General features: G+C 40.1%; 1 protein-coding gene across 1 annotated transcript in view; it reads right to left on the reverse strand.

Annotated features, from left to right (window-relative positions):
• FCHO2 (FCH and mu domain containing endocytic adaptor 2) overlaps nt 1-15,299 on the reverse strand; it is a 96,448-nt gene that overhangs the window by 42,687 nt on the left and 38,462 nt on the right. Inside the window, exon 7 of the mRNA XM_075179943.1 lies at nt 6,170-6,268. Coding sequence (XP_075036044.1) covers nt 6,170-6,268 — 99 coding nt within the window. The remainder of the gene's footprint in view (nt 1-6,169; nt 6,269-15,299) is intronic.

Genomic DNA, 15,299 nt, shown 5'->3' on the forward strand with positions numbered 1-15,299 from the left:
GCATAGTGGGGTGGCCCCGGTACCCAATTTGATACCGGGGCCACATTACCTCCTCCAATTTCCAAGTGTAGTGTTTATAACATCTTAACACTACACTAATTCTAGCACGTCAAAACCTCTTGTTTTAAATAATGACAGGGCATTTAACTTTTGATTTAATTTATTGAATTTGTTGGCATTTTCTTTTACTTTTTGAACATGGCAAACGACTGTTGAATGGTCACATAATGCCAAAAAAAAAGGTGCAAGATGGAATTGTCCTTGGGCCCTCCCACCCACCCTTATGTTGTTGAAATAGGACATGCACACTTTAACAAACCAATCATTTCAGCGACAGGGCCTACCAAACAACTGTGGCTGAAATGATTGGTTTGTTTGGGCCCCCACACCAATAAAACAATTCATCTCTCCCTGTACAAACTAAACAGGCTCTACTGAGGAAAGATGTCGTCCTTATCCTCAACCTCTGATTCCTCTCCCCCTACAGTGTGTACTTCCTCCTCCTCACACATTATCAATTCGTCCCCGCTGGACTCCACAACCACAGTCCCTCTGTACTGTCTGGAGGGCAGTGCTGTACTTCATTGAGGAATTGATTATTCATTTTTATAAACATCATTTTTTCAACGTTGTGAGGAAGCAACCTCCTTCGCCGCTCACTGACCAGGTTCCCCGCTGCACTAAAAACTCTTTCCGAGTACACACTGGAGGGGGGACAACTCAGTTAAAAAATAGAGCCAGTTTGTACAGGGGCTTCCAAACTGCCTTTTGGAGTTCTACCACGTCACTACCTCTAGTTAATTTAGATTGCAAGGCTTGTAAATATAAATACTTTGAAGATAAAAAAAAGCAGGCTGCACAGACTGTGGAGCTAGAAAGTGAAATTAAATGGACCACGTTACTTTGGTGGCTATCTATGCCCCCCCCCCCCCCGCCCTACACTTGTAGTTGAATATAAATAAAGCAGCCTGCATAGACTGTAGAACTAGCAATTCAAATATACAAAGAAATGGACAAAGGCAGTTTGGTATCTGTCTGCATCAGATCCCCTCTCCACTAGGAGTAAAACAGAAAACTTTTCAGCCGTTATATAATCTAGAATATAAATAGAAATTGAGAAATGCAATTTGGTATCTGTCTGCATCATAATCATCAACATCCTCCTCAGCGCCAGCTACATCAATATCCTCCTCCCAGTGCACAACATTCACACCTTCATTAGCCAAATCTGTAACTGGACTGTGGGTGATCCTTCCAGCATATGCAGAGGGCGTGCTGCAAATGCTGGATGGAGTCACCTCTTCCCGTACAGTGATGGGAAGGTCAGGGTTCACAACCAACAACACCCTTGGACTCGCCTTGGGGATTTGTGATGTCATCTGTTTAGAAGGCAGAGTTCTTTGCTGTTTTGTTGTTGTTGCTGACAGCATAACTCTCTTAAATTTTTTGTAGGGGGGGGGAGGAGGGCTTTGATCCTTGGGTGAAGTTGGACCACTAGTCATGAACACGGGACAGGGCCTAAGCCGTTCCTTGCCACTACTTGTCGTAATTGGCATATTGCCAACTTTACGTTTCTCCTCAGATGATTTTAAGTTTCTTTTTTTGCTGTTTTTTGAGAACTTGGGCTTTTTGGATTTTACATGCCCTGTACTAGGAGATTGGGCATCGTGCTTGCCAGACGACGTTGATGGCATTTCATCGTCTATGTCATGACTAGTGGCAGCAGCTTCAGCATTAGGAGGAAGTGGGTCTTGATCTTTCCCTACTTTATCCTCCAAATTTTTGCTCTCCATTATATGTAGCACAAGATACTGCAGAATGTGTGAACTTGGTAATATTGCAGTACCAATGGACTTATAATGCTGGATTGGTTTTGCAAATTTGGTTATAATTATTATATATATTTATTTTTTTTTAATTTTTTATTTTTTTTTACTTTTTTTTTATTTTTTACAAACTTGGGAATAATGGGGAAATAACTATGCCCTTAGAAGCACAGAGCACAGGACACAGCACCACTGGACTGAACAGGACACGGCACAGGACCCAGCAGCACTACGGAACTCAGCAGGACAGAGCACAGGACACAGCACCACTGGACTGATACTGCAGAATGTGTAAACTTTGTAATATTGCAGTACCACTGGACTTTTACTGCTGAATGTGTGAACTTGGTAATATTGCAGTACCAATGGACTTATAATGCTGGATTGGTTTTGCAAATTTGGTTATAATTATTATATTTTTTTTTTTTTTTTAATTTTTTATTTTTTTTTACTTTTTTTTTATTTTTTACAAACTTGGGAATAATGGGGAAATAACTATGCCCTTAGAAGCACAGAGCACAGGACACAGCACCACTGGACTGAACAGGACACGGCACAGGACCCAGCAGCACTACGGAACTCAGCAGGACAGAGCACAGGACACAGCACCACTGGACTGATACTGCAGAATGTGTAAACTTTGTAATATTGCAGTACCACTGGACTTTTACTGCGGAATGTGTGAACTTGGTAATATTGCAGTACCAATGGGCTTATACTGCAGGATTGGTTGTGAAAATTTTGTGGTAATTAAAAAATATTAAAGTAGTTTTTGGTATTTTATAAAAAAAAATTTTTTTTATTTTTTTAAACACAGGGGAATATTGGGGAAATAACTATGCCCTTAGAAGCACAGAGCACAGGACACAGCACCACTGGACTGAACAGGACACAGCACAGGACCCAGCAGCACCACTGACCTCAGAAGGACAGAGCACAGGACCCAGCAGCACCACTGACCTCAGAAGGACAGAGCACAGCACACAGCACCACTGGACTGATACAGCACAGCACAGCACAGCACAGCACAGCACAGCACAGCACAGCACAGCACAGCACAGCACAGCACAGCACAGCACAGCACAGCACAGCACAGCACAGCACAGCACAGCACAGCACAGCACAGCACAGCACAGAACTAAACAGCACAGAACTAAACAGCACAGAACTAAACAGCACAGAGGACCACCTAACACACCCTCCCTCTACCCTGATCAATGCCCGAGTGAAGATGGCGGCGACTAGCGGGGAATTTATAGGATCCGAGTATCGCGAGATCCGACAACGGGATTATGAGTCAGAGCCTCAGTTTCACTTTTGAATTTGGCGCCAATACCCGGATCTGTCTCGGATCCGACTCGGATCCGCAACGTTCGGGTGGGCTCGGATTTCAGAAATCCGAGCGCGCTCATCCCTAAACATAAGGGAATGTAATCAGATGTGTGTTTATACAGTTTTACCCTCTATTATATAAGAAATATGCTGTGTGAAAAAAAGTCATTAGGGGAAAGATTCGCTGGAGGACTGAGGAGTTTGTGATTACTTTTCCCAAGTGATTTACTAACAGAGTGATGACAAATCACAGCTAAACAACAGCTATATCATATACTGCTCCTCTGTCTCGCTTTCCCATTTTCATCCCCAGGTATGCAACCAATATTTACTTCTCCCATACCTGAGCCTCACCTGACTGCATTTTTGTCACTACTCCACTCCCCTCTAATTAGCACTTATTAACTTCATTCCTTAATTGTCGCCATAAAATAAGGGGTTTTAAATTTACAGTTGTAAATCATAAACTTACCTCCATCCAATACTTCTTCCACTCAACCTAAACCTTCATGCAACAGAAACATGACTCTCTAACCTTCTCTCTCAGACTCTTCTAATCATCATAATGGCCACTGCCTTGATCTTATTTTCTCCAGACTTTGTTCAGTTTCTGATTTATTGAATACTCCTTTCCATCTCCCAGACCATGGACATTAATACGGAGCTGGACTCCCCTCGGCTGCTATAACAGCCTTCACTCTTCTGAGAAGGCTTTCCACTAGCTTTTGGAATGGAGATTCACAATCATTCAGCCACAAGAGCATTATTGAGTTCAGCCACTGATATTGGGCAATAAGGGCTGGCTTGCAGTTGGCATTTCAATCTATACCAATGGTGTTCAATGGGTTTGAGGTCAGGGCTCTGTGTAGGCTAGTCAAGTTCATCCACGCCAAACTTGTGAAACCATTTTATGATGGACCTCTCTTCGTGAACAGGGGTATTGTTATACTGGAACAGGAATGAGCCATCCCAAAACTGTTGCCACAAAGGTGGAAGCATACAATTCTCTAGAATGTAATTGCATCCTTAAAGATATCCTGGAATCTTAGGTGCTCAGGTCAAACCATGAAAAACAGCCTCAGACCTTTATTCCTACTTCACCAAACTTTAAACTTGGCAGTACACAATCGGGTAGGAAACGTTCTCCTGGCATGTGCCAAACCCACAATTGTCTGTCATACTGCTAGATGCTAGAGACAGATTCCTCACTCCAGAGAACAAGTTTCCACTGCTCCAGAGACCAGTGGCAGTGTGCTTTACACCACTCCAGATGATGTTTAACATGGTGATATGCGGCATGTTTGGCCATAGAAAAAATCCATGAAGTACTCTACTAACAGTGTATGTGCTGATCTTGCTTCACGGGCAGTTTGGAACTTGGTAATGAGTGTTGCAACCAACAGACTACTTTTACGCGCTACATGCTTCACCAGTTAGTGGCCCTGTGAGCTCGTGTGGCCAACCACTTCACGTGCCCATTGTAGGCGCTTTCGACGGTGGACCGGGGTCAGCATGGGCACTTTAACTGGTCTGCAGCTACACAGCCCCATACGCAGCAACCTGCGATGAACTATATGTTCCGACACCTTTCTATCAGAGCCAGTACCAACTTTCCGCAATTTGTGCTACAGTTGCTCTTCTGTAGGATTGGGCCAGACAGGCTAGCCTTCACTCGTCACGCACATCAATTAGCCTTGGGCACCCATGACCCTGTTGCCAGTTCAGCGGTTGACAGGTACTAACCACTGCATACTGGGAACACCCCACAAGACCTGCCTTTTTGGAGATGCTCTGACCCAGGCATCTAGCAATTACAATTTGGCCTTTGTCAAAGTCGCTCAGCTCCTTACACCTGCCCATTTTTTCTGCTGGTTTGAATGCTGTGGCTGATCAGTATATATATACATATATATATATATATATATATATATATATATATATATATATATATATATATATATATATATATATATATATATATACACATATATATATATATATATATATATATATATATATATATATATATATATATATATATATATATATATATATATATACACATATATACATACACACACACACACACACACACAAGTTAACCCGTGCATGATACTCATGCATTCTAGTCAGATCAAGCTACTTGAGGTGTTAAAAAGGTTCTTGTCATGCATTTGGGCCATAGCCCAGGCCTCAACCACCAACCACTCCCCACTGTCACTTCTCCTTCAAAAAATATATATATATTTTTTTAAAATCTTTATAAACACTTTTAACAATTAACAAATTAAAAACATCTTAGTATACCAAATTTCAGCCCTTTCTGAATTTTTTTTCCCCACACACACTAACAATTTAGTAGGTCAGTGTATAACTCTGCCCAGCAGGTGGCGATGCAGCTCGGTTTTATATTTTCCACACACACACAGACAGACTAACACACGCCACTAGACATTTATATATTAGATACAGAAACGTTGGCAAAATCAGTAAGAGCTGGATCAAAAGATCTCCTGGAGTGAATGGAGAAACATGGATAGCCTCCATTCATCATACTCATTTGAGATCTTTTGCAGGCTCATTAATAGTCGCACCTCCTAGGTGTAGTATAAAAGGCTGTCAGTTTGCTCAGTCAGTCTCTCTCATTACCTGGGGAAAAGATGCTGGAATCCTCCATAGAGAGTGAAAACAGTTATTTGTTCATAAGTGAAGTAAACTTATTTGCTTGTGAGCTGGACATTAAGTCCTTCCACACTACGAGAGGTATTCCCAAATGGATTAGTTAGAGCCGGACAAGCCAGGATTTATTTTGCGGTTTTATTTTGTTTTTCATCTTTAATAAAACTAGCTGAAGTTAGTTGTAGCAGGACATTGGACTGCAGTGTAGAAAAGTGCCCCGTTTACCCCAGGAGACAGTGTCTGCACCCTGATCCTCAAAAATCTCCTCAGAGACAGCACAATCCAGAAAGTTATCACAGTCAGCTGGATTTATCCTGTGATATAAAACTTACCTGGCCTATCTGTATGTGGACCTCACTGACAGAATGAGAATAGCAGCCTATGATCTCTTTCACCCGGATGAGATGTGCCTCTTCAATGTCTTGGAACTTCTGAAATGACAAGTTACGCAAAATATGCCATCAGTGGGAAATACAATAGTATACATATGCTGAATTCTGGAGAACATATACTGCATATTGTGTAGTACTGTTGCCAAAAAGCAGGAGGAATGCACTGAGTGACATTTGTCAGAATAAAATGAAACTAGAACCCTTTAAAATAAGTAATAAGTCAATACTTGGAATCCTTTGTTGAAGTGATGTATATACAATGGAGACACATTTTAAAAGTAAAAAAATATAAGCGTGTAGAATATCAATTTAGTGTGAATTTAGCAACACTGAAGCACTTAGGACTTGTACACGCGTTTAAAAAAAAAAAGTGTCAGTTACACAGACAAAACCCTGTATTTAACAAAGTGTTATGAGTGTTCTCACAGCTTATCTGCAGCACAGCGTACTATGTCCTTAATAAATAAACTGTAGACAATGTTGAACATGATAATCCCAGAAGATCAGTATACCCCGTCTGGCACCAACAATCATTCTATGATCAGTCCCTTAGCTCACATTTCTTCCCCATTCCTGTGCTTGGTCTTAACAACAACTGAACCTCTTGACCATGTATAAATGTTGGAAGATGCATTTCGGCTTATGTTTATTAAACAACTTTATATATAGTATATTAATATGTTATTTGTTCCTGACAATCCCTCCACTATGTTATTTAAGTAAATGAAATGAAAGCATTAATCTGTGCTTTCAGTCCTATTGTGCATCTATCTCCACCTTCATCATCGCCATGTTTCCATCTCATTATTATCATTTCCTTCATTAAACTCTCCAACTCTTATCTTTCCTTCCTCTCCATCATAATTCCCCTTTCATCCATTAAACCATCGTTTCTGGTGTCACCGTGTCCAGTACTGCGGTTGCTCGTGTTCTAGTTTACGAATCACATATTGCTCTATCCAACGCATTTACGGCAGGTACACACAGTGGAAGGCTGAGTATTACCTGTGTTTTCTATTGCATTCTTACCAGCGGTAAACGTTAACACAATCAATGCCTGTGGATACCTGGCCTGACACGAGTCACTTGTGTGTTAATGTGTTGTTCTTTACAAAGGTGCAAAATGTGTCTCACTAAATGATAGGATGAGACCCAGTTACCACCTCAGACGCTTTTGTGGGTAGAAAAAGGCTGCGCACCCTCTCAGAAAATAGGGAACTCCTCCCTAACAGACACTGCTCAACTCCTTCCTTCTCATTTAACTAATCGTGTCCAACTACACAAAATATTGTATTTGTATGTAAGCACAAGAGTAGGTGCACGCAGCAAACAATGCTTCACAATCCTCCTATTACATTGTAAAGATGTGCACCCTGCAGATGCTGGCAACTCCATTCACTTACCTGTAAACAGGGGTGCCTATGGGAATAATAGCTTGTGCATGTAAATGAGCTTCATTGTATACAACAGTCACACCTTAAAACACAAACTGTACATGACAAAACCTCCTATAGTGACACCTAGCTTTCACAGTGTTGTTTCCTCGTCATACAAGAAACACCTTGAAATCACTAGAAAAGTAAATCGAACCAAGAACGCTTGCTGTTAAGAAAAAAAAAAAAAAAAAAGACATCTGGACTGAAATTTTCAACCAAGAAGGTAAAGTATTACTGGTGCATGCGCGATCACCTTGAGGATGGAGGTTTGACACCTCAGCTCAGGATTACTAGTCTACCCCACATACTTTATACTCACACAGCCTTTATACATAGTGAGGAGCACTGAGCACCTGGGAACTGGTAATTTTACGACCGATAAGCCCTGAATATCCAGGTCATTAGTCTGGATATTAGGAGGATGCCAGCAACACTTATGAATTACTTATAATTATTCTCTCGGCCAACAATGCACACAAAGAGTCTTCCATTGTTAACTGTCCTATATTTGGACCCATGCCTCAGAAAATACATTCCTGCACATTTAAACCTGAACCTGTGCTCTCACCAATAAATATATAATAATTTCATATAAATTTACCCGGTCGTCTGTGTACAAAGAAATCATGGCAAATATGGACAAAATAAAACACCAAGATCTATGACAACTCTATGAGGAAATAGACCTTAAGAACTGATAAACAGCCTTATATCCACCAACTTGCAGCACAGGGAACCTGGTATAAGAAGATGATGTCCCTGCAACAAGTTGAGACTTTGCTACAATGTTATTGGAAATTAAATCAATAAAAAACACAATATACCAAGATGTCCAAACAGCTCTAGGCCAGTTAAGATCTGAAATTCTAGGTAACTGCATGAGGTCTCTAGAAAATAAATATGAGGAATTGGTGACATAACAGCAGTCAATGGAACAAGACCTCAAGTATACTCAATCCGATTTGACTTTTGGAGGCTATTGAGCCCTAAGAGTTAGACCTATAACTCTTGCTTCTTTTACAATAGATAGGTCCATACAAGGCTGCACAATGGTACTCTATGGACAGAGCCCACAGCCAAATCCACAGGCTAAAGAGTCCTCCACAAGATACAATGTCAAACCTACACTACAAAGGAGAAATTCTTTCAGGCGTGCAAGTCAAGGGATCTACAATCCAATTCTACCAGAACATAGCTCCAGTAATCCTAGGTCGCTGTATAGAGCTGGTGTACATAACCCAACCTCAGGGACCATTAGGTTAGATAGCATTGGGGTTTCTCCTCTGTTCTCCTTGTTCTTGCACAGGCCAAACTACATACTGACAGATTTCCAAATACTGCTCTGGGACTACTATGTAGTTATGCATCCCAATGCCCGCTCATTCAGCCACTGCTGCAGGAGATCACTCATCGTTGCCACTGCCTACTCAACAACCGAAATCATGATTATTTGACAATTCGCAGGCCAAGAGTTTTAACCTCCAACAAAAAAATAGAAATAATTATTTTTCTTGAAGATGTTGTGTGTATCGCTTCTCGAGGGGATGCACCTCTGCTCTAGAAATTAAATATGGAGGAAACACAGATATAATATCTCATATTAGAACAGTCTCACTTTAATATTTGATAATTCTTCTGTGCTGAAGTTCAAATGAAGACTTTTTTATTAACAAGAGTTTCAACCACAACCAACTCTTGAGAACTTGTGTGTCTCATGGCCTATAACTCACAGAAGAGGAGGTCCTACATTTATGTCATGGAATTTTGTACCGAGGCCTTGTGAATAGCTAAAGTCTTTAATGAATTCTACGGTTTCAAAAAAGCAAAAAAACACACACCCCTCTACAAAATACTACAAGACCCTACATTTATTGTTTAATATTTGCTGTTTTATGAATCCAGGGGTCTATAGCAATCGAACAAGTCCTAGCTTTATAAATAGTTTCAAAGATGTCAACATAACACAGTATATAACTTTTATTGGATTTCTTTAGTTCGCTTATAGTATTTTGGTTTGAAAACTTTGCTCTTAGAGGGAAACTTAAAGTTAAAGCCTTATTTCACAGTTGTCAGTAACAAAAGAAATGCAAAAGGCTCAAACATATTCTTGCTACCCGGATTAGATCTTTCCTGGATATTAAGGTAGCCACAGTGCTAACACACAATATAATTTTGATTTCTGTAAATGACGTGCTCCTCACCATTGACCTCCCCCCACACATGCACCACTTTTCAAACCCATTTAAACTTCTGAACTCATAGTTTAATCTCAGGCTCCAAAATTAATTTTGCAAAGTCAGACGCTCTCCCCATTCACATCCCTGCAACACAAACTAAAGCTCCTTAAAGATCATAGCAATTTCAAATGGCAAAAAGAGCCAGAATAAAATACCTAGGGATATATATATATATATATATATATATATATATATATATATATATATATATATATATATATATATATATATAATTAGTAAACACTAATACTTAGCCAATGTTCCCCAGCTTCTATAGCTAATAGAACATCCTCTCTTATTCATATCTTGGTTAGGCAAAATAATAGCGATAGAGATGAATGCCTTCCCTAAGGGGCTCTACCCATGTCAGACAGTGGCAATGACAGCTGCTTTAAAAACCTAAAAAAAAATACATACAGAAGTTCTTCCTGGACTTTATATGGGGAGGCAGGTGACCAAGAACAAGATTTTCTACCCTAAGAACCACCATTTGAAGCGGCGGCACAGGTCTGCCAGACATTAGGGCTGTACTATTACACCATACAGCCATGCAGTACAATGGTTTGTCTCAGCACAATTGAGAATCTGAGTCCAAACTGATCAAAACACATCGAATTTGATGAATATAAAATCACTATTAAGCTTTCCGAGAACAAACAGAGCAGAAAAGATCAATTTACAGTTGTGGTGGGATTATCGGGTATTTCCTGCATGGCACATTGTGGGATTTCACTTTGCCTTTGACTTGACTTGGTCCTCATTTTCAGACTTATAATAAAGATTATGCTCCTCGGATCGAATGATATTTTAGAATTCGAAACTAAAAAAAACTTCCTAATCTCTCTCCCCTCCTTCTCTTAAAATTGTATGGCCACTGGCATTTTAAACAGGTTTGTGTTTACTAACCTACCGTCCAGGGTCTCCTTTTAAGATTATATAACCTATTGATAGATACGGAAACAGCAGCCACTCAACTCAAACATGTAGACAAATGGGAAAAGGTTTTCAGCCCCATTGAATGAGGAATGATTGGCACAAGTTCCATTTCCGCCTTAAAGGATCTTTTTTTTTTTTTACAAAATATATTATAAATAAAGCACCTGGATTACTGCGTTTAGAGTTTATGATAATTATTTTAATATTGAAAGAAAAAATATCTCCTCTTCCACCAGTCCTTATCTGCTGCACCACTCTGCATATCACGTCACTGGCTGCTCACCCTAAACAGCAACTCCCTTTCATAGTTCTCCGACCTTGTCATGAGAAGCACCCCAGGTCCACCACTCTGTTCTGCCTCTGACATACGGATTTGTACTTGTAATTTGTAGTTTTAAAATTTGTTATGTTTAATTTGTACACTTGTGATCTAAATGCTGACTGTCCAATGCTGCTGAACACACAAAACAAAACAAAAAAAAAAAAAAAAAAAAAAGATTTGCTCTCCTCTGCCATATAAAACATTCAAAATGCAGGTGTGACTGAGGCCTAAATGTTAAAATTATGTTTTCACAACCACACAGCAGATCAAATTTAATTTGAAGGGATGCATATACATTGGAAAGTACTTGTGTGCCATATTTTATTGTATAAAACATTATGAAATGAAACCACTAGGGGGCGAGCAGTCTTGCAACTTTTGCTGTAATAAACGTTTGTATGTGTGTACTTGTATTCCTATGTAGGGACGGATTTAGACATCAACACTGTGGGTACCTCAGCTGTAGTGGGAACACAAAACTAAGTACCCATGAAATAGACTATGCTAGTCAATGCAAGAGACCTTTCTATCCAGCATGAAAATCTGGCATGCCCCAACGAGTGACTTTTGTCAGACAAAAAGTGTGCGTATTTATGCTGTGGAGGAGAATGTGTGTCTCCACCTCTAGCTGTCAGTGGAATTTCAGGCTCATACTGTGATAAAACGAGGTATTAATCTCGCCTAAACCAGTCTGCACCTCATTTCTCTCATTAAATCATCTGATTCCCCATATTTGCAAAACATATTTAAACTTGTATATATTGTATTTTTAAGTGGAAATAGGTCTATCAGCATAGCTTTCTTATCTTGTGCTTACATGCAGACTAGCCCATTGTCTCAGGCTAGGCATAAGGAATACTGTCCACCAAATTCCTGTATGAATGTACATCACACCAGGGGGTCTGGTGTTAAAGATAGGGAAAAGATTCACAGATAGAGTTCTTTGTTAATACAGAGGACTACATTTTGTATTTAAATGTAATGTCCCGGTATTGTGACCTCTCCTGTTTAAACAAACTCTGATATATAGCCACAGAAAAAATATCTGTCCCTAATTTTATCAAAAGAAACTCATCCGCTATCTGTAAAAAGGCAAAAAAAAAAAACGATCAATTAGACAGGTCCTTGAACTCCTCAGAAGGCCATTTCTGCCTTTAAAAGACAGTTCCCAAAACATCTAGTTGGCATTTACTACACAGCAATCGCTGAAGTCAGGCTGCTGTTGAGATTGCAGTCTCTGCCAGGTGACAGGGAAGGGAAAATCTGTCTCTGAAGTACTGACTTGTCCTGAACGCTCACTCCAGGGGTGGTGACATATTTTCATTATACCCTGTGTGTTGCCTTCACCAGACTGTAGTGCTATTTGTTGTGGCTTGTTATTTAAATATTGCTGTCTGGTGCTATTGTTTTGTAAAATAAACCTATTTATTTCATTCTGAATATTTGTTTGGGTGATATTGAACCTTGGATAGGTACCGGGTAGGCTGCTGTGCGGCACAGAGCGATACATTAAGCCTGGTATCATCATACGTACCACATTTGATTAAGTGTCATCTGCCCCATCATAGAACCACAAGGGTCCTCAGTGCGCCAGAAGAAATGGGAGTCGAAACGTTCTCTCCTTTCTAAACATAACGGGAATCAGAGAGAAAGACAATCACAGCCCTCTCCTGCCAAATAGTAGGTAGGAACTATGGGGTATGATACAGCCCTGAGGTCTAAATATGAATATTCTCATTGGCGTTGGTGGCGGCACTGATTATAGCCTGGAGAGCAGTGAAGACTAGTATGTTTCTGACCCTTCAGAGGAGAGTGGTTCAGACATCAGCAACAGCATCAGTGAAGTACCACTGCGGGCGTAGTGGAACACAGAGACTTGTACTACACACAATTCTCTACCTGATAGCAACAGTGTTTTAAACACAGACTATATGATGCAGTGTCTGTCCAAGTACTTTACAAAAAACAAAAGTGATGGATCCAGAGCGTGTAACAAAAAGATGTACTGCCTGTACAATACCTGTATTAAAAGTAGCCCGGCGTACTGAACATGTTCCCCGCAATGAGACTGAAGTTGCCTAAGCATGTACATTTCCCAATACTGGAAGGAAAGGTGCAATGTGACATCTCTGGAATAAATGGGACACCCTGAATATAAATATGTATCACTAGCTTAGGGACTCAACTACAGGATATGCCATGACGCTGGCAGGTGAGCTCAACCCCAATATAGCTATATTGTGCACAAAATTCTCCTTTATGTATATGCTGACACAGTGAATTTTATATATTGTTTGGTTGTGAGTGCTGGACAACAGCTTTCTTTTATATGCATCTTTGGAATAGAGGCTACTTTGGACACAAATCCGAGGTAACAACAACAGGATGCAGTGTTCTGATTCCATGCAAACTACCAGAAAAATATGGTTCTTGAAGATTTCATGCACTGTACTGCTTGCCAAGGCTCGTTTGCAAGAAAATACCTGTGGTGACATATGAAGAAATGTAAGCTAAACCAAAAAGGTGCAACAAACTGAAAAGCCTGGCAAAAAAAGTCTTGAGTCGAGTCTCTAGAGCTAGAACAGGCCGAGTAAAGACGCTCAATCAACGGTGGCTTTTGGAAGCCTCTAGACCACATGACCCAAGATGTAATCTTATTCACAATTAAAAATCATAGATGCATCAAGCAGACGGGGCACCATCTTTATAACCCTGTTGTATTGGCAAACTTGAGTACATCCGTTAGAAGTGTGGAACATAGAGGAAGTCAAAGCAGTAGAGGAGCACATGGTGACGTTTGTTCAAACATGCAGGGTGACTAGAAAGTATGACTGCGTCGCATGCATCATGGCTGAACCATCCGCACTGAGAGATCAAGACGGATAGCTGTGAAATTCTACACAATAAACTGAAAACGGCTACAAAGAGAAATAAAAATTGTTGAACTGATACGCAGAGGTTGACCTGTTCGACTAGCCATGGCTTAGTGTCAGTGTATGGTGTCCTCAGACGGCTGGGATACATGAAACTGTCCACACAAGGCAATGTCAACCTTTTAGTCTAGGTCAAACTGAAAAAAAAAAAAATATATAAATATATATATATAATATAGCTATATATAGATATATAAAATCAAAGGGGCACATTCAATTCTCGGCGGAAACCTCGCGGTCCACGCACGATTACCGTTATTACGGTAATCATGCACGGAAAAACAGTTAATACGGTAATTTACTCGCTGGATTTCAGCTCGCAGCTCCCTGAGCCGCGTGCTGAAATCCAGCTACATATTACCGTATTAACTGTACTAGTTTTTCCGTGGAGCGGAAAACTAACAATTGAATATGCCCCAAACAGTCAGGACCGTGACTTTTAAATATTTTTAAGTGAAGTATACGTCCAAGTTGGATTTGCTATACTAAGTTAACATCTAGCTCATTCAGCAAACGAAAAGTAATGAATGATCCTTGATGAATCTGAACAGGATAGGTAGGACAAATGGTGTTAAAAATATTCTCCTTCAGAAATTATTATACTTTAGGGCACTATAGTGTAAACACGCACCAGATAAATACATTTCAGATCTACAGTATGTCCAACTTGGAGTGAGGTGTTTGGTGATAGGGTTGCACAACCAGATTCCATGGGGCACAATAAGTGTGGTCGATTGATTACTGCACAGACTGTGCGATCATTAGTCCTCAACCAATCACGACTGACATCTGATAGATCCTGGTCAAATTTGTCTCCAATTCAGAAGCCATAGCTGGCGAGCTATGTACAAAGGCCTCAGTGCATTTCATATGCATCAAAATGGCCGCCATTTGCATAACAATAAATAATAGAGACACATAGTAAAATAGATGTTAATTCACCTGAAACTCACAAACTTTTATATAACAATCTCCCCCCAGCAGAATGAACAAACCAGGAGTTCTACTACTTATTTTTTTCATTACGCAACACCACTCTCAGCATCTACCTCAAGACACAGGCAGGTCTATGTGTCTGTGGGCCCCGTGTGCGGGAAAAGAAAAGTGAGGTGTAATTAGATTAAAACAGAAAAACAATTCAGTTTAAAGTGTCTGCTGTGACTACAAAAATATATAATGTGTTTTGTGAAAAGTCCTATGCTGCTT

Source organism: Mixophyes fleayi, chromosome 1 (genome assembly GCF_038048845.1).
Source record: "Mixophyes fleayi isolate aMixFle1 chromosome 1, aMixFle1.hap1, whole genome shotgun sequence".
Classification (NCBI taxonomy): Eukaryota; Metazoa; Chordata; class Amphibia; order Anura; family Limnodynastidae; genus Mixophyes; species Mixophyes fleayi.